Source organism: Barbatula barbatula, assembly GCF_947034865.1.
Source record: "Barbatula barbatula genome assembly, chromosome: 7".
NCBI classification, from domain to species: Eukaryota; Metazoa; Chordata; class Actinopteri; order Cypriniformes; family Nemacheilidae; genus Barbatula; species Barbatula barbatula.
In genome coordinates, this window is record NC_136770.1 from 13,623,974 (window position 1) to 13,643,296 (window position 19,323).

General features: G+C 37.2%; 1 protein-coding gene across 1 annotated transcript; it reads right to left on the bottom strand.

The window, feature by feature from the left end:
- Positions 1-2,087: 2,087 nt before the first annotated feature.
- slc4a8 (solute carrier family 4 member 8) lies at positions 2,088-18,651 on the bottom strand (the record flags this gene model as incomplete). The annotated part of the gene is made up of 23 exons (XM_079461022.1): positions 18,495-18,651; positions 17,212-17,347; positions 16,929-17,089; positions 14,685-14,873; positions 14,441-14,529; positions 12,533-12,690; positions 11,126-11,213; positions 10,856-11,002; positions 10,612-10,712; positions 10,265-10,439; positions 9,945-10,078; positions 9,219-9,464; positions 9,034-9,139; positions 8,358-8,519; positions 8,105-8,218; positions 7,703-7,864; positions 7,365-7,616; positions 4,028-4,096; positions 3,766-3,939; positions 3,448-3,579; positions 3,244-3,356; positions 2,288-2,396; positions 2,088-2,099 (listed from the first exon to the last, which is right to left on the bottom strand). The coding sequence occupies exons 1-23, from the start codon at positions 18,625-18,627 to the stop codon at positions 2,088-2,090; spliced, it is 3,162 nt and encodes a 1,053-aa protein (XP_079317148.1). The 5' UTR covers positions 18,628-18,651.
- Positions 18,652-19,323: the final 672 nt, after the last annotated feature.

Below are 19,323 nucleotides of genomic sequence, written 5' to 3' on the forward strand. Positions count from 1 at the left end.
GGTTTGCAAGACAGTTGAAATGTCAGCCCCACGTACATTTTACTAGTCAAATGATAAGTAATTGTTAAGAATTACTTACGTCAGGCTGATCTGCGTTTGCCATTTCACGACCTCTGAGCTTCCAAGCAATCCCTCTTTGTGAAAAAGTAAAGCCAATGAAATGCGCTAAAGCGTTTGGCGTTTCTTATTCTGTACTACCACGTGTGTGAGGGCAGGGCTTTGTTTTCAGATACCAACAAAACTAAATAAATAAATTATATTTGATACATTTTAATGAATCTAACACTAGAAATGAATGTTATTAACTATTTGTACAATATTACACTGTTGTTTTCTTCACCAAGCATTAAACATTTGCTCAGCTTGATAGCAATATTTATTAGATTCTTTAAAGCTTTCTTACTCCATTATTTTTATTATCCTCATAAACACTGAAAAAAAACTAAACTGGGAAAGACAAAAGTGTGTAAAAGCCATTGACATATAACTTATTATAAACATTAGAGACAATCTCGCTCCAGAATTCAAATTTTTTCTTTACTCCTGACAATAAATACCTGCAATGAATTGTAAAGCAGAGTTGAAAAAACAATCTGTAATTGATTTAAATGGGACAAAAAGTAATATAAAATCAATGTAATATCAAATTGGCTCTAATAACTGCGCACAGGTTCATCTGCAAACACATAGACACGGCCAACAATTCAAATATCATTCAGAAAAGCTCCAATTTATTGGTGTGACATTCTCTTTGAGTATATCCCAGCATTACCATAACATTTATAATCAACTTAGGGATAACATTTCTGTATTCAAGACCATGAATGGAACAATAAAGATTATTGAGTAGCGTAGCGCTGGGAACATTCAGCATTTCTCGACATTCAAAAGCAAATTACATACTGAATTGACCTCCTGCTACCTGAAGTGAGACTAAAATTACCACTTTTACAGAAAATTGGTCTTATAAGAAATGTAACTGATTCATATCATGTGCCGTGCATCAGAAAGTTCTTATAATATATAGGATAATTCTAAATATACAATAATATAGTATTATAATAATATAACTATATACTAATTTCAAAATATAAAATCATATCAGTAAATATCTACACAAAGTAAAAACTGTAAATAAAGTTTAACTTTACTGAGGTTAAAAGGTTAAACCACATTTTTACCTCTTTCAGTGCAGCAACCATGTGGGGAGGTAGTCTAAAGGATATGGCTTAATACTGGGGCTACTGACCGGAAAGGACCTTAAAATATAAGCCTGAACAATACAGTTTACCATCATAGTTTTTTGTACTTGGTGCCCCCGAGACTTACGTTTCCTGGTCTATATTCAGTTTTTACTGATTGAAAAAGGATGGTAAAACACCTGTGACAAAGAAACCTCAAGTTCATACTTATCCATCAGTGTGCCTGGTGTCCTAACTACATAAAAGCCATTTATTGCTCAGTATTAACAAGTTTCAATACAACACACTCAATAAAAATATTATATTTACGAGATAAGGACTGATTTGGTTCATGGGCAATTTGGTCTTATATAACTGACGGCTATTTATACCAAACTGAGGTTATTATTCTGATCAGCCGATTGGCCTGAACACACATACTTATTGTTTGTTGTTTGGTTGATGAACAAGGCATAAATATACAATAACATCTTCAGCAAGTTTACAGCTAAAACATTTAGTCAATTATTCTACGAATGAGAATGAGACAATTAACAAAAAATAGACACGCAACACTAAACAGCAAAGCACAGAGACATCAACATTTGCTAAAACTGAATGAAACATTAAAAATAGCCTGGATTTGATTGGAGTGTGTTCTCCTCTATGCACAAACGTTCACACATATTAACACACCTGTACATCACACCACACTCACACAGCTATAAATCAGACTGGGGTCATTTACTGTACAGTACTACTTTTGTGTGTGTGTGTGTGTGTGTGTGTGTGTAAAATAGCGGGAAAGAGTTAATAATATATGTATATATGTATATTTATAGCATATGACTGACAGAATTTTAAACAACCGATGCCAAGTACGTAACTTCAGTTTGTGGAAGTACTTCACAGTATCTCCTGTGAGGACAGAACAACAGAACAACAACCATTACATCTCCAAACAAATAAACTTTATAGCACTGTAGTACCCTTGTCATCATAATGTGAGATATGGCGACAGGTAATACAGAGGGGAAAGAAAGGAAATACAGGGAGATGGGACAACAAGCAACACGTGAAATTTACGAAGGAGAGAGTGTGCTTGCCTTTTTATGTGTACTTGAGCGTGCTGTATCCTTGTGATTGGAATTGAGGGATTGCCATACAGTAGTTTTAGACATTTCATCAGATATATTAATATCAGAGGGATCAGTCCTTGACAACAAGACACAGGAGACAAGAGGAGCAACGAGGGGAAAAGCAGAGAGGTAAGTGTAAGAATATCTGTTAATACACAATAAAAAAAAACACTATGTGGCCACTCTGGTGCAGTTGGGCCCTACCTTTACGAAGGGCATTATAAGACAATTATATTAAACAAAACATTAAGAGAGGAATTTCAGGGAAAAAATTGTATCACAAAGCCAAATGTTTAACATTTCACATGCACAGTGAACTGAAAACGGACAAGATTCAAACTAAACATATAGCCGGTGGACAAAATAATGTGAACACTGGATGGACCACCGTTGCATTTAATACAGCTTTATAACTTCTCGCAATAAAACAACAGTTTAGTCTCTCCAGTATTTGGAAGTTAGACCATACCGAGCTCAACTACTAGACGTCGGTGTCCCATGCGGTTTCTTTAAATGCGACTAAACTACAGGAACCATTCAACAACATACAACAACATTTAACAAATCTTTTATTTTATACAAATTATTATAACATATTAATTAATATGAACATAAATGAAATAATATAAATAGAAAAAGTTATATTTCTATCCAGACCGATGAACAAACACAGACCACAAATAAGCTGCAGTCCAGACGCGCATGTCCGATGAAACGGTCTATAGTTACAACATGTTGTATGTTTGTTTTTCACATTAGCCTAAACAATTATAAACCCCTATAAAAGTGTTCATATTATTTTGTCCAAACAAGAAGAGGGTTAAATTAACCCAAATAATCATCAGAACCTTCCAATATCCATCAATACAATTTCACTCTGGATAAAAACACTCACATATGACATCACATCTCATGGGGTTTACCTGGGGTCTGGGGTTTTGGGTGTAGAGTGTATAGGTTTGCTCTCCATTAGGATCTGCACTGTATTTTTATCTTCTTTATCACTGTCATCAACCAACATCTCTTGTGACTCCTGCTACTCAAATAAAAACAACAAATAGTTACTGGATTTCTCTTTAATCTACTGAACCCAGTTTCAGAACTACTTTATTACACAATGGTGGTACCTCCTCTGCTTTTTTGGAATCATCATCCAATTTCTTCTTCTTACTCTCAGGCATCACATCATCAAGGTAACTGAGCTCTCGCTTGGAGAAACCGAAATCCAGCAGCTTCCGGATAAACACTAGTGCTAAAACCTGCAGAACAAACATATTTTAAGAGTCCATCACCCTGTGTGCACAAGAAATCAGTCAAAGAGATTATACTGTGCTATTAAAAGTGACAATGGCACCAACATTTTAAAAAATAAGAACAGCGTTCCTGAGCCCGTGGTCACCAGTTTGACACACACACAGTATACTCGCTCATGCTTAGAGTCGTACCATCATAGGGAAGACGATCGCAGCAGGGGAGGTTTTAATGACCCAGAGCAGCACAAGGCAGGTAAGTTGGGTCAGAGTGAACAGGTGAACCTTCCTCAGAGGAACATGCCGTAGATAGATAAAGTCTGGCTGGTGTTTCGCCGGCATGGCAAACAACTTGAGACGGTCAAAGAACTGGGAGATATTAGAGAGAGACTGATGAGTGAATGTTGTGTGGTTGTGCATGTGTATGTTCAAAGGAAGTGTCAGGTGAAGTGTCTACCTGTATTCCTTTCAGAGATGATGCTCCCATGTACAGGAAAACACCATAGAGCACTGACATTGGAATGAACTGGGAAATGACAGGCATAAATGTCATGGCATGTGTCCTATGGTGTGACATAGCAAATATTTAGAAAACAAACTGTTAATAATAATATATTTGTTTTATTTTTTATGATAATATAATATATAATAGCATGACAGAGATTTATCTAAATTGTTTTTATCGCACCATAGAACACATTTAAGGTTTATTTGTCAACGACCCAGTAACAGTTGCCTTATAGATAACTGGAAACTTAAAGGGATAGTTCACCCAAAAATGAAAATCTGTCATAATTTTCTCAAACTTGTATACATTTCTTTGTTCTGCTAAACACAAAGGAAGTTATTTGTAAGAATGTCATTAGCCAAGCAGATCTCGCCCCTTTGACTCCCATGTAATATTTATTTTCGCTATGGTAGTAAAAAAAGCACCACAAAGAAATGTATACAGAACATTATTGCATTCAAAAGAAAATAACCAATAAAGTGGCATCCACAAACAAACAATGTGATTCTTTGGAAATAAATAAAAAAATATGTGTACTTATAACTTATTTTATCAACTGATCATTCTATTTTGTACAGTATCACAAAAAGTCAGCACACCACTTCAAGCCATGTGGCTCTTCAAGCCGTTTCTCTACTCCCTTTTCACACTCGACTGCAGGCCTGTGAACGGATCTAACTCCTTCATCAAGTTTGCAGACGATACAACAGTGATTGGTCTCATCAGCAACAACGATGAGACTTCTTACAGGGAGGAGGTCCGGCACCTGGCCATATGGTGCTCAGACAACAACCTGCTCCTTAACACCTCCAAGACAAAGGAGATCATCGTGGACTTCAGGAAGGCGAAAGGAGACACACACGACCCCATCCACATTAATGGAATGGCTGTTGAACGTGTTTCCAGTTTTAAGTTCCTGGGGACTCACATTTCGGAGGACCTGTCCTGGACCACCAACACCTCATGCCTGTTCAAGAAGGCTCACCAGCGTCTCTTCTTTCTGAGGACTCTGAAGAAGAACCAACTGTCTTCAACTATCCTGGTGAACTTCTATCGCTGCACGATAGAGAGCATCCTGACCAACTGTGTCACAGTCTGGTACGGGAACTGTTCTGTTGCTGAGCGCAAGGCACTGCAGCGGGTGGTGAAAACAGCCCAGCGCATCACAGGGATTACACTTTCTGCCATTGAGGACATCCAGAAGAAACGCTGTCTGCGTCGAGCTCGCAGCATTCTCAAGGACTCCTCTCACCCTGCTCATAGACTGTTTACTCTCCTGCCTTCTGGTAGGCGCTTCCGGTGCCTCCGGACAAGAACCAGCAGACTAAGAAACAGCTTTTTTCCCAGAGCTGTTTCATTATTGAACTCTGCCCCTCACTGATTCCACTACCTCTAATACCCTTAACTCCAATGCTGCTACAACATTGTTTACATTGTTTACATTGCACTACAGGGCTGCATGCATGACTGAACTGTACACACCAGTACTTTATGTTATCTGCTCTACCGGACTGTTTACACACACACAGCATCATTTGCACTCTATACTGCTCACTTGCACACCAGGAATATTTAACTGAATGCTCATTTGCACTAATGGACCACTTCCATAACTGCATTAACCTATCTACTGCACTGTAATTCTATTAACTGCATCTACTCATCAATTGCACTGTAACTTCAGTAACTGCATTAACTAATCAACTGCTCTGTAACCTTATTAACTGCATTAACTCATCTTCTGGACTGCAACCTATTAACTGCATTAACTCATATACTGCACCGTAACTTTAATAACTGCATTAACTCATATACTGCACCGTAACTGTAATAACTGCAACTTCAACAACTGCATTAACTCACCTATTGCACTGCAACTTTAATAGCCAATGTCAATAATTTATGCATACCTAAGTCACTTGCACTATTTTAGTCTAAATTATTATCTGTTCATATCCACCTGTACATTAATGTTCATAGTATATAGTCATCTGTATATATTGTTCATAGTATATACCTACTGTCATATTTTCATAGAACACACCTACTGCAAAATATTTTTATAGTCCATGCCCACTGTATTATATTCTCACTATTGTATTCTGTATTTATTCTAACTGTATATCCTGCACTTGCTAACTGCACTTCTGGTTAGACCTAAACTACATTTTCTGTACTTGTATATGTGTAATGACAATAAAATTGAATCTAATCTAATCTAATCTCCATCAGACCAAGTGCCATCAATTTACCTAAGGCCAAGGTACGGCAGACACTCGTGCCACAGCCAAGATAGGGTAACCCCTGCTATACCCAAATCACGCCCCTGATCAGACAACAAACACACACTCACAATAGGTCCACATTCACAGGGAAATAAAAATATGTAATGCCAGTGAGGTTCATACCAACGGATCGTGGACGTCTGAGGCTGAGACAAAGATGCTATTGACATCACTATGGTGCTGTTTTTTTCTTGTCTTGTGGTTTGGTCAATGTGATGCATTTCTGCTGTATAAAGTCTTGTATTGTGTATTGTTTGATGAAGAGCCACATGGCTCGAAAACATTATTTTTGGTGAGAAACTATTGAAAAAATAGGAATTGTGACACAGTGGCAACCTTGGAGTACCCTCATTATTTTTACTACATTTTTACCAAACACCTTAAAAGCATTATAGTACTGTTTGTTAATGAATTAAAAATAAAATAATTATAAATTGTTTATATTCAGAAGTATGTAAAGTATATAGGTTCAGTATCTTGTTGGTCTGTAAAAAATGAAACCCCTTAATCTTATCCAACGACTGATGCAAAACTGCCAGAAGTGTGGGGCTGTTGTTGTTAACACCTGTTGGCATTGCAGCCAACTCTGAAGTGTTGTCAAAATAGTTCATGCTAAATAAATAACCAGAATTCATTCAGGCTTGGAAAAGTCTGGATAGTTTACCCAAAAATTAAAAATTTATCTTTATCAAGTCATTCCAAATCTTTCTGACTTTATTTTTCTCAATACCATAGAACATGTTTTGATGAACGCTGATCACCAAACGTCATTGGTCCTCATTGACATCCATTGTATGGATACACAACTATAGAGACATTTCTCAAAATATCACCCTTCCTGTTCCACAAAAGAAAGTCATATACATTTTGTTTGATGACATAAGTGTCAATAAATGATGACAGAATATTTATTTTTGGGTGTTTTTAAATGTGTCTCAAGTATCCATTTATCACTTGGTTACTTTACAGTATGTAATACATAACATAAGATGTGAGTTTACCTGTAATACTCCAGTCATAAAGACAGAGCAACCCATCAGAAGAAAAATGACCAAACCAGTCAGTCTCTGCTCTCTAATACCCAGAAATCTAGGCTGCTCTCCTGGGGCGGCGCTTTCCGACTCCAGCTTCAGGCTGTTGACGTGGGATATCGACAACACAGTTGCCGCAACAAACCAGGGCAACCCCATAATGGAGCAAACAGCCAACATCACTCCAACCATCAGAAGGTCCAAATGGTACCCACAGCCTTTCTGTGTCGATAGAGTACTCATTTTTTAAAGATCAGCATACACACGCATCATCTGTAAAGGGTACACTAAACGCTTAGCCTCCATACCTGTAGTTTGTGTTCTTTGCGGTTTATTATGACTGCAGTGATCTGTTGGTCCATGAAAATGAGGATGGTGCAGAGAAGAGCTGGTATTGAAGCTATCAGAACGGTCCACCACGGGTTTCGCCCAATAGGGTTTATCAGCCAGCCACGGTCGTCGCGTGTCGGCTGCAAAACATAACATCAACCGAATCTCACAAGAAATCCCAGAAGATAACTGCATTAACCAAATAGCCTATAGCAGAACATAATAAAAAATGTAATTAAAAGGAGAATATGAATGTGAAGTTAATATTTATAGCACACTCGATTAAACCTTCATCAAACATTGAATTTAATTGTATGTGTTGTGCTGGACCCCGAAAAACAAATCATGTGTTTTTGTTCAAATGTTTAATCAATTCATACCTTAAATTTACTGGGTACTTGTAATTTTTGCGATGGAACTCCAATGATGTAATCAATCAGGACCATGAGAACAATGGTGAGGAACACGGCAAAATCGCTGATCACTGACCGTACCTTCATCACAACAACAAACAAATGCCTTTATTTCATGTGAAACTCCTGCACCTGTAATTACAGGGAGTATATGCTATATGCATACACTACAGATTATATGCACACACTACGCATTTGTAAATGAGCATTTTGGCCTCACCCGTGTTGGAAAGTATCTGCTAGTCTTGAACTGTTTAAGAAAGCTTGACAGGAAGAAGGTACCAAAAAACAAGATGGCCGACCAGAAGAGAACATCGGGGGTGTAGGGACCATGGTGTCCACACGATGTTCCAATAAAATGACCGTGAAGATCTAAGCACTCCTACACACACATATTGAAAGAGTTTGGCTCCTGTTAAACTGTACTGGCAGCCGAGGCGCTGACTCAAATGTGCAAATAGGATTAGTCCTAAATGCAATCTGTGTGAGACTACACTGTGAAATAAGACCACACTGCGGTTATGGAATAGGAAGTGAATAACAGGATGTCAGATTGTTCAGTGTGTGGGTTTTAATTTTATGTGCAGTTTTAGATCACATTCACCTCACGGGGAATTACTGTAGATTTAGACAGCTAGTTCCAAGGTTAACTGTTCTGTGATATCACAATGTTATTCAAATCTATAAAAAGTGTTCCTTTCAGAGCCTGAGGTTACAAAGCAATGATTTAGGGTTGTAGAGAATTTCAAATTAAGTGTTTTTTCTACAATGGTCCTGTTAACAATCTTGTGTAATGCCCCATCTATGGCACTAGTTGTCAGTATAAAACAAAACAAAACATTTGTACACTCATTGCAGACATAGTGCTGAGATATGAGGATACGAGGTTGAGGTACCGATACAGTGAGGTTGCTCCATGGAACCAAAGTGGATGTGATGTTCCTCTGACTCCACTGTTCTAATGTGTTATTACTGGGATTATCAGGTTCTGCACACCTGCAACTGATAGCACACAACACAGTGTTGAGATCCTGGTACAATAAGGATGCATGCATGTGTGTGTATATCCATGTATACTCACAAGGCCAGTGTGAGTTTGTCCAGGTCTCCGTGTCTGTTAATGGGGTACAGCTCTCTAAGATGCAAAAGTTTTTCCAGAGCTTCGTAAATAAAGATGAGACATATGAGTGAAGCGAAAGCCTCCTCCGTAAAACGTGTGATGTAACAGACCAAAGAGCTGGCGTCCGTCGCAACGAGAATCAGACAGAGGAACGCCGTCCAGAGACCAATGCAAGTGCGCAGGGACAGGTAAGAGAGATCATAGTCTCTACAGAGACAGAGAAAGAACAATTGAGGGTTATAGGTCCTATAAGCGATGTTCAATCTGACTAGTTACCATCTGGAGGTAAATCGCCCTCTCTGTGTTAATTTAAGCAGCAAAAACACTGCAGATGTGAAACAGATCTATCTGATATGAATATTTAATAGCTAAATATATTCCACATCCTCTAAAAGCAACAGTGACTTTATTTGGCTTAGGTTTAGGAAGCTAAAACATATCTAGCAGGTCATAAGGTGTTTAAAATAAATAATATTTTTGTGTCATTTATTTCCATTATAATCAATGCATAGTTTACTCTGAGTAGCAAATCCATGAACCATGAATGAAGTTCTAAATGTAGCTTCAGGAGGAGCCTTAACATGGGGCAGGTCAAGACTTTATCTATTTAGACTGACAGGTGAACTTGTAAAATGAGTGTTAACAAAGAAACTAAATGAATGTTAACACTTGATCTGGTTAACTGACTTGCAAAATTTGAAGAGGATCTTTTCAAACACAAGAACAGGTCCAGTACTGCCCAGTATAGTTAGAGGTTGTCCAGCAAACAGAGAGTATGCTATTCCAGTCATGGAGGCTCCTAGCAGAGACTCAATCGCACTCTGACAGACACAAACAAACAGACACAAATATCACTTATTTCATTATAATACTGCTGTGTTTTAGTCTCTTATACTAGCATTTCAGATATCAAGATTATCTTTACTTAGAACAAAACAATATCATCAAGTCATATGCATTGGCTTTTTGCATCACTTTGGCTCACACAAATGCAAAAGTGTGCTTACAATACGTCCTTCTGTAGCCTCTCCCAGAAGTCCTCCAAAAGTAATAACTGGTGACATGCAGGCACAGTAGAGGAACAGGAATGATGCCACACACTGCAAACTTAGACCATCTCTAAAATCTCTTAGATAAAATGGAGCTTTTCTCTTCACATCAAGAATTAGTCCCCCAAACAACCTATGAAAGTGAGAAGATAGAGAGGCATCATTCTGATTTGGAAGAGCATTTTATTAAAAAACAAATCAGCATAATGCAAAATGAGTCATCAATATAGTTTATCCATTTAAACAGGAAAACATTTCTCCTATCCTTAAGAATGGATCACACATTTAAGCCACATAACACACACCTCCCAGTTCTCTGTAGTTCTGGTCCACTATGTTCCCCATGCTGTTCATCCTCGCCTTGAACAGCTGTTCCGTTTGAAACTCCCGGCATTTTTCTTTTCTCCTGTTCCATAAAACAGACCATTTAACATACTATACTGTATAATAATCGATCGCTTACAGTAAACAAAACAGAAGTCTAATGTTACTGAAAAGTGTATTATATACAATATTCTTTGAACATTTGTGTCATTGTTTTTTCTATACCTGTGAAGGGACACTCTTAGGCGGTTCAATGCGTATAGAAGGGTCCCATTCTCCTGGAGGCAAAACTGTTACTTGATCTAGAAACTCATCTATACCGGCCAATAAATCACTCCTGTCCTTTGCCTTGTATGCAACATCATGGAAAATCTAAAGATGGACCAACATAATTATATTGAAGAATGCCTAACATTTAATCATGTTTTAATCTAACATATATGATGTATAATAATATCAGAAGAACTAGTGTAAAATATTGTGTTTAGCAATGACCTCATCAGTCATTATGGTGGCCATTGAGCGTCCAATCTCATGGTACTGCTGGGCTTTTCCATCCGGACCAAGCAAGATGAACAAGAATCTGCAGATATATTTCATCATTTTAATGATTTTTAAATTGAATATGGGTTCCTGCATTCAAGACTATGGTGGCCGTGAAGTGCAAATCAAAACAACAAATCACAAAACTAATAACAAATCTAAAAGCAAAATTCAAAATCACAATTACAATCTGAAAACGCAATATCAATTCTAAAAACAAAATAGCAAACCATAAAACACAACAACAATTCGGGAAATAAATTAACATGTCAGAAAACACAACCACAATTCAGAAAACAAAAAGAAAAATCAGAAAACACAACGACAAATAAGTCAAACCAGAAAAGGTGGGTCTTTTGTTGGAATGGGATAGCTACTGCTGATTGGATGAAACCCCTGTCAATCAATATAATGAGGACACTTCGCTTTCCAAACCAAAGTGATCATCCCTATGCCCACTCCCTTTGAAGAGTTAAGCTCTCGATGTGTAAACTCTGGATGGAACAACACAACTGTATCTCCTAATGTGTCTTTTTAAAATACACTTGGCAAAAAGTGCAATAAAAACAATGTCATTTTTTGCGATGTTTTGTGAGGTGTCCCCTTCCCGAAGGGGCCTTCGGAGGCCAATATAACCCGTTTGGAACGCACCATACTGTATGAGGAAGGACATTCAGTCCTGAGCACTGAGCAATGCGACTGTGATGGCATGATTGTTTTCCCCTCCCATGATACATACAATATAAGCATTTAAGTTTAACATGATATGTACATTTATCTGTCTCTGCAGGTTATGGTGAAAGAGTGATTGACAGCATAAGACACAGATAAAAGTATATATCATTTTATATGCTTATATTGTGTGTATCATGTGAGGGGAAAACAATCGCAGATGGTAAGTTACACAGGTGCTCAGTGCTCATGTGAAGCGAAGGCTCTGTTCATGCATCCAGTGTGAAAAATTAGCGCACCGGACACACATCAACTCCTAATGCAATATGAGCCCATTTTAACTTTTAACAAAATGTGATGTTAATCAATGAATCTGCTCTGTATCACATATGAATGTCCTTCCTCAAAGTGAGCATCCTGGATATCTTGATTGACAGGAGTTTCGTCCAATCAACAGTAGCTATCCCATCTCAACAAAAGACCCACCTCTTCCCGTTTGACTGATTTGTTGTTGTGTTTTATGGTTTGCTGTTTTGTTTTTAAATTTTATATTGCGTTTTCAAATTTGTAATTGTAATTGTGATTTTGGATTTTTTATTTTGCTTCTAAGATTTGTTACAGTTTTGCGATTTGTTGTTTCGTTTTGCACTTCACGGCCACGGTACAAGACAAACCCTCAGCATCTACCTAGTCGGTATGGGAACTTCAGTAAGTCCTGTGAGCAGTACAGCAGGAGACAAGCGAACAAAGGCAACTATGGATCTCTCTAAAAAGTCCAGTTCTCCAACTAGTACATTGGAAGCCTCTGCCCCCGTTGGTATCTTTTTCATGAAATGTGTGTCCACCTAAAAAGAGAGAGGATATTATATATATATATATATTTAAATTAGTACATTACATGACCAAGACTCATTTACTCCTCGCACAAAGCTTTTTATTATTTTAGCTTTTGTTTGACTTTGATTTTAGATCTGAGTAGAGTTAAATAATAAAATTATGATAGTGTAATAATATTCTTTCCCTAAAGACCCACTGCAGTGACTTAAAACACAGCTTTGTTTAATGAGTATATGTGATTGGGCATACTAAGTTGCTCCTCAGCCCTCAGACTTTTTAAAGTAGTGTTTAGTTTCCTGGAATTTTATAAGACACTTAAGTTCAGATTGTTCATTGTTGTAAAATGTAAATAAATAATCAAAATCGAAGTGAGAGACTTGCTTATATCTTCCAAGCGTGCATTTTGTCAACATTTTGGAGAACACAAGTTTATTGACATCCTTAAGGGATCTAAACATAAAAATCCTTCTATCATTACTTACCCTCATGTCATTCCAAACCTGTATGACTTTCTTTCTTCTTCAGAACACAAAAAAAACCTTTTCTGAAGATCATTGGTAAATGAAAAAGGTCAACTATTGACTTTGATTGTATGGACACGAAACCACCGAAATCTCTCTGAAGATATTTTCTTTTGTTTTCCACAGAAGAATCATATACAGGCTTTGAACAAGGATAATTAATAATGATAGAATAAAATAAAATTGGTGAATTTGTCTTAAAGCCAGAAATCTTCCATTTCAATAATATGGTGACTTTAATATTATATAGAAATTGTTTTATGAAAGCAACAAGGCAATAGACTACATATAAGGCTATTATGTGATATAATATTATAATCACAGCTACAGTACATTGATAGGTGTGATGCCGTGAAGCACAGAACTGCTTCTCATACCTTATCGCTTAAATATAGAATAATAATAATAATAATCTACTACTGTGGGTTTTAGTCACTAACAGCTGCTGGTCTGGGTGACAATTATGGATAAGTAACACAGCAGGAAGGTAATCTGATTGTGGCTGCACTCTGCCATCCTTACTATCACTCTAAATGGCTGACTTCTGGCTCATTACTGTTCATTTCCTGTCCCTTGATCATTAGAATAATATTACACAAACAATCTGCAGTTCCTCTAAGGCTCACCAGATGGCAGTGTTTATGTGTGTGTGTGTGTGTGTGTGTGCGTGTGTGCGTGTGTGCGTGTGTGTGTGTGTGTGAGTGTGTTTGTCCCAGATGTTCTTGGTAAATCAATAAATTGCATCTAGTGCATCCAGTAAAAAGTGGGGACACAAACATAAACAAACAGTTTTAATATGTTTGGTTTAAAGGCTAGACAATTATCTGCTTAAGTTTTTTCCGGGACTGTCCCTTTAAGAGTCCATGTCTGATGGTGTACTCTGCACCTGATATATACAGTAGGTGTAATGTATATAAAAATAAAGACTATTTAAGAAGGATTACTGTTAAAGAGCACCATTTGATGCTTTAAATATAGTAAAGGGGCCTAGGTTGGATTTACTTTATATAATAAAGCCATAGATGCTGGAATGGTGTTAAACAAGAAAGAAAAAAATGTGACGACATTAGTGATGTCAACCAGCCGTATTACTTATTCAATATCAGGCCATTTGCCGATTTTGGCATCAACTGTCAACTGTTCATTCTTGGCATTAAGAAGAACTAATTCCCTCACAGTTTATGTTTTTTTTAGGCACAAAAACTATAATGTTGTCTTTTTGTTATGGTTGTAGTACCTTACTGAGATCCATCTGCCCAGTATCCTGCACTGCTCCATTCTTTACATCTGCGTTTGTAGGCGGAGGCTGAGGAGAGGTGGCAGAACCTAAGGGAATTCAGTAAGATTAATACAATGGTCCACAGCATCTGTGACATGCTGTCCACACATTACATCTCCAAAATCTATTTCGCATTAATAAAGAAAATTTAAAGTAAATGATTCAGTTATTTTGTGTCTATAATGACTATAATATGTCTCACTGCTCTTATCCATAGAATGAGGTTCACTCTGTCTTCTGCCTGAGTCAGTGAGGGATTTGACCATGGGCAGCAGGTTATTCCTCTTCTTGTCACTCTGGTGGTGATGTCTCTTGAGAAGTGCTTCTCGAACCTTCATTCTCACGCTGTCGTCTAGTTCATGAGCTGCCTCCTGATGATCAAGGATCAGGTCTACAAACAACAAATTGTGTACACATAAGCATGCAAAGCTCTTGTGTGAATACTTGGCAGAGTGCATTCTGGGAAGTTAATCATTGCAGGAAAATGAAAGGAATATGATTTATATTTCCTAAATAAAAAGTATTCAATAATATTATATGTAAGTTTACTTTACGTTTTACATATCCGGAGAGATCCAAAAGTTTGAGACAATTCATTTATTTTGTATTTTTCTAATTAAATCCATAATGTTTAATTACAGATTAAATCATAGGCAAGACCATTTGACTTGTTGAAGTGTAATATTTGCAATGTACATTTCATAATTTGCATAGTATTTTGGTATGACCCTCTTTTGTTTTAACAGAAACCTATGTGTGAGCTGGCATGGCTTTACAAAAATGTGCAAAACCTGATGATCCATGTTATCTCAACAAGATTTGACAATGTTCCAAAATCTTGTCTGCTTGAGGAAGTAAGGAAATTTACATGGTCATTGTCACAAAGTGCTTTGATTTGTGATGTAACGTGAACAGTTGATTCTTCAGTAGTTCTTTTTCAAAGTCACTTTACAAATTTACAGTAACAAAAGTATACTAACAATAGAAAATGTAGAATATACCTGTATTTACTGAAAATATGTATTAAATGACATCTTCTAATAGATCACAGCACAATAGTGTAAAAGCTTACCCCACGGTTCCTTCCTGCATCCTATTAAATGTATTAGCCAGGAAACTGGACAGCTTTAATGTGAAATGCAGACCTAACTGCATTTTAAACCTGTCAACTTTAGCTAACCAACTTCATGTTTCAAAGTACATGTAAAAGGAAAGGCAGTGTTTCAGGAATGCCAAACATTTCAATTGTACTTCCTCAGACCCTCATTCTATTAAATCTCTCACAATTTCAATTAGAGCTGAGGCAGTGCTGTTGATCAGCTTCACTCATCCCCTCATTACTTTATTTCCTCTACAGAATAATCAACCTCCTTTTGGTCACCTTGTCCGTCTCTGGCATTAATCTTGTTTCAAGTACAGTACTGCTAATAACTCTTTAGTCACCTGAAGTGATACTGCAGCACATACTATATGACAGGGGACTGCACACAAGGCCGTTGGCTCCGATAGTACAAAAATATTTAAGCAATTTCTTTGGATATGTGTGTGCACATGAAATTCTCTAGGTATAAAAACGTATTGATGGCTGTAACAACTGTAGCTATTGGGGGACATGCACATGAGGTGGAATTAACGTATCACATACATTTGTTTCCCAAATACTTATACTGCTTCTCTTGCATCCTCCGTCTTTGACATTAAATAATTACACAATCTAAATATTGTATTCACATCTTATTTACCTTGTCTCTCTCTCTTTAACGTGGGATGTGCAGCTGACAGCATTGTCGCTTAAAGGACCCATGAGTATATGTTATGAATGGGTTTCAGCAACATGAATAGGAGTGTGCGACTATATCTGTAAGGTTTCAGGTAGGCAAACAAATACATTGAAGTTTATTTCACGGCGTGTACTGAATGAATGAAAGTACAGTAAATATAACCTTGTCGATCCTGTTCATCCTGAGCTGTTCATTGCATTTTCTTAGGATTTTCATACTTTGCATTTTCTTTGCATTTGTAACACCGCATCGACGGAAGGCATGAACGGCAGTAATATGTTTGTCCAACCTACTGCGAAAGGGTCTAAAGGAATCGTTTTCGAAGCCGTCAGTTTTAGCAATTCTGCATGGTGATGCTAGTGGTGCAGAAATTGAATAATGCGGTTTAATATAAAAAGACAACTTTAAGTAACCAAATTGTACTGTGGTCTGAGTTTTTTGGGGCCAAAGCAGAAAACAGACGAGAAAAGTGCTTGGGAAATAATGATTCCTTTGGCTTCTGTTTAGTGCCAAATAAATGACAAACTGCAACTTTAAATAACAACTCCCTCTATGGCATAATAAATTATGATCTAATCCTGTAATGTTTGCAAACCAACAACAGACTTGGTTTCAAAAATATGCTTTTAAAACAGTACACCCGTACCCTCTGACCCCAGACTGACCTGCGATTTCCTCAATGCTGTTGGCCCTCATGTCTAACAGGACGGTTCCGTTAATGATACAGCTCCGTAGCTCAAACAGACTATGGAGAGAGAGTGTAGCTACGTAAGGTTTACTCCATCTTTCTCCTCCATCTTCAACATCCTCCTCAAACTTTAACCACCTGAAAAATGACAAAAACAAAAGAGATTTTCTCAAAATGGTCTCATGGTCAATTAAGTGAGATACATTACATCTACATTTTTTAGATTAATTTTACAGTGACTTTCAGAAATATATGCAAACCTAGCAGTTTCCTTCCACTCCGCATCTTTGCCATCTTTAACACAGATTTCATCGAGTTCTGTGAAGAGCTCATGTGCCACGTGCTCCTCGTCCTCCTCAGTGCCTAGAATAAACTGAACCCTCTGGGATGGAGTGTCTGAGCAAGAGACATTGAAAGAAGGAAAAATAGACAAGTAAAGAACTATGACAAAGCAGCAAGGACACATACTGTAATAAACTAAAGTCTTAAGGGCCTTTCACATTATAATGATAACTATCGAGATAACTGTAACTATAACTATATTTGCTTTCCACACCACCGGATGATAACAATAACGTTATATTTTTTTAAGCCTGCGTGCTGCAGTGTTCTCAGTCACTAAATAAATGTAAATGCTTTTGTTTTCATTCTCAAATGTCTGTTCTCCAAAATATGACAGCAAAGGCTGGATGCTCTATCTGAAGGCAAAATGTGCTCTCATGTCCTTTGTAAAGCATATATTTTGCCAGCTTGCTGACTCATAAGCGTTACATACAGTATATAATATCCTCCCGTAAACACACTGCTTTCCGACCACTACAGTCTTTATTTCTGAAATAAAAGACGTGTTGCGATCACCAATAGTCAAATCTTATCTGCCAGAAACTGTCTGACAGTATGTTTCAGCTGGGAAAAAAATATTCTGAAAGTGATCCCAATGGTATCGTTCTCTGTATATTTATCGTAAGGTGTGAACCCCGCTATTCTCCTGAATTAAGAACGTTATTTTTTATAGTTATCGTTATCATGTAAACGGCCATAAATGGGGGGGATTACAGTTTTTGTTATCATTACAATGACTTTATCATTTTAGATTTTAGTGGGGTAAGGAGTCCAAAATGGTCCACACAATTTTATTAAATTAATACAAAATATTTAAAATAATTCTACCGTACGACTTCTATCTACACTAAATGCATGACTAGACTGAACAATTAAGAAAAAGCAGCCAAGAGGCCAAAATGGATGGAAACTCACAATAGGGACCCATACTTATATGCTGTATAAACAGTATTTTCTCTCAGTTTAATTTGCTCACTGTTGTATGCTCAAATGTTGTATGGCCAATATATAATTCTTACCATTCTTAATTTCAGTTATTATGTAAGTAAACTACTATCAGTTACCAACCACTGTCATTCATTTTATTTTTAAGTCCTTGTCTTTTTATCTCAATGTGTGTGATATACAGTGAGTGAAAAAAAATGTTTCTGTTAAAGAGCCTGCAGTGTTTGCTTTCCTGGCCTCGGAATATTGTTCTCACCGTGTGAAGCTATAGAACTTTCTGTGTTCCCCTCTTCCTGAGCTAAACTTCCAGACCGTATCCTCTCAGATCTCCTGCGGTGTCTGGAGCTGTGTGGACGGTGGTGGCGGTGAGACTGTCTGCCCATAGGCATTCGCACACCGACAGACAGAGTCCTATGACCTGTAAAAGAGAGACCGGGGGAGAGATTAAATGTTATTAATTTCAACTACCTACTGTATCACATTAGTGTATGTGTTTTTAAATAAATGTATTTGTGCTTATTTTACCAACCCTCTAGCTCTTCTTGCTCATAATGGATATTAAGGACTGAGCTTGTGCCACCATGGTCCACCACTACCTCCTCATCAGGCCTCTGAAACACATATGTTTATTTAGCTATGCAAATAGACAAATATAGAGAGATATACAGACATAAACTGTATGTGTGATGACAGTAGTCTCACCCCTACAATAACTTTTAATTTTTAGCCTGCTTTTAGAAAAGGGCACAAAAACTTGATTTATACTTTATTTATTAATCTTTAGCAATTAAAGGGCATCCCTAATGTCCCCGGAGGGTGATTTATTTGAATCAAACAGTTTTGGGGTAAACTATGTATAACACACGTTTGTTTTTCTTTCATGGTGGGGACTTTCCATTGACTTCAATAATTTATCTCTTAAAGCTAACTGTCTGTGCCCTAAACTCAAAAATGTGTATTTGTTTATTAAATGAATAATAATTTCCCTTACACTATAGGTTATTGCATAATCATTGTGGGTATATTTGATCCCTATGATGTTGGACAAAATGGATTCACAGTAATCCGATTTAAATTCGAATGTA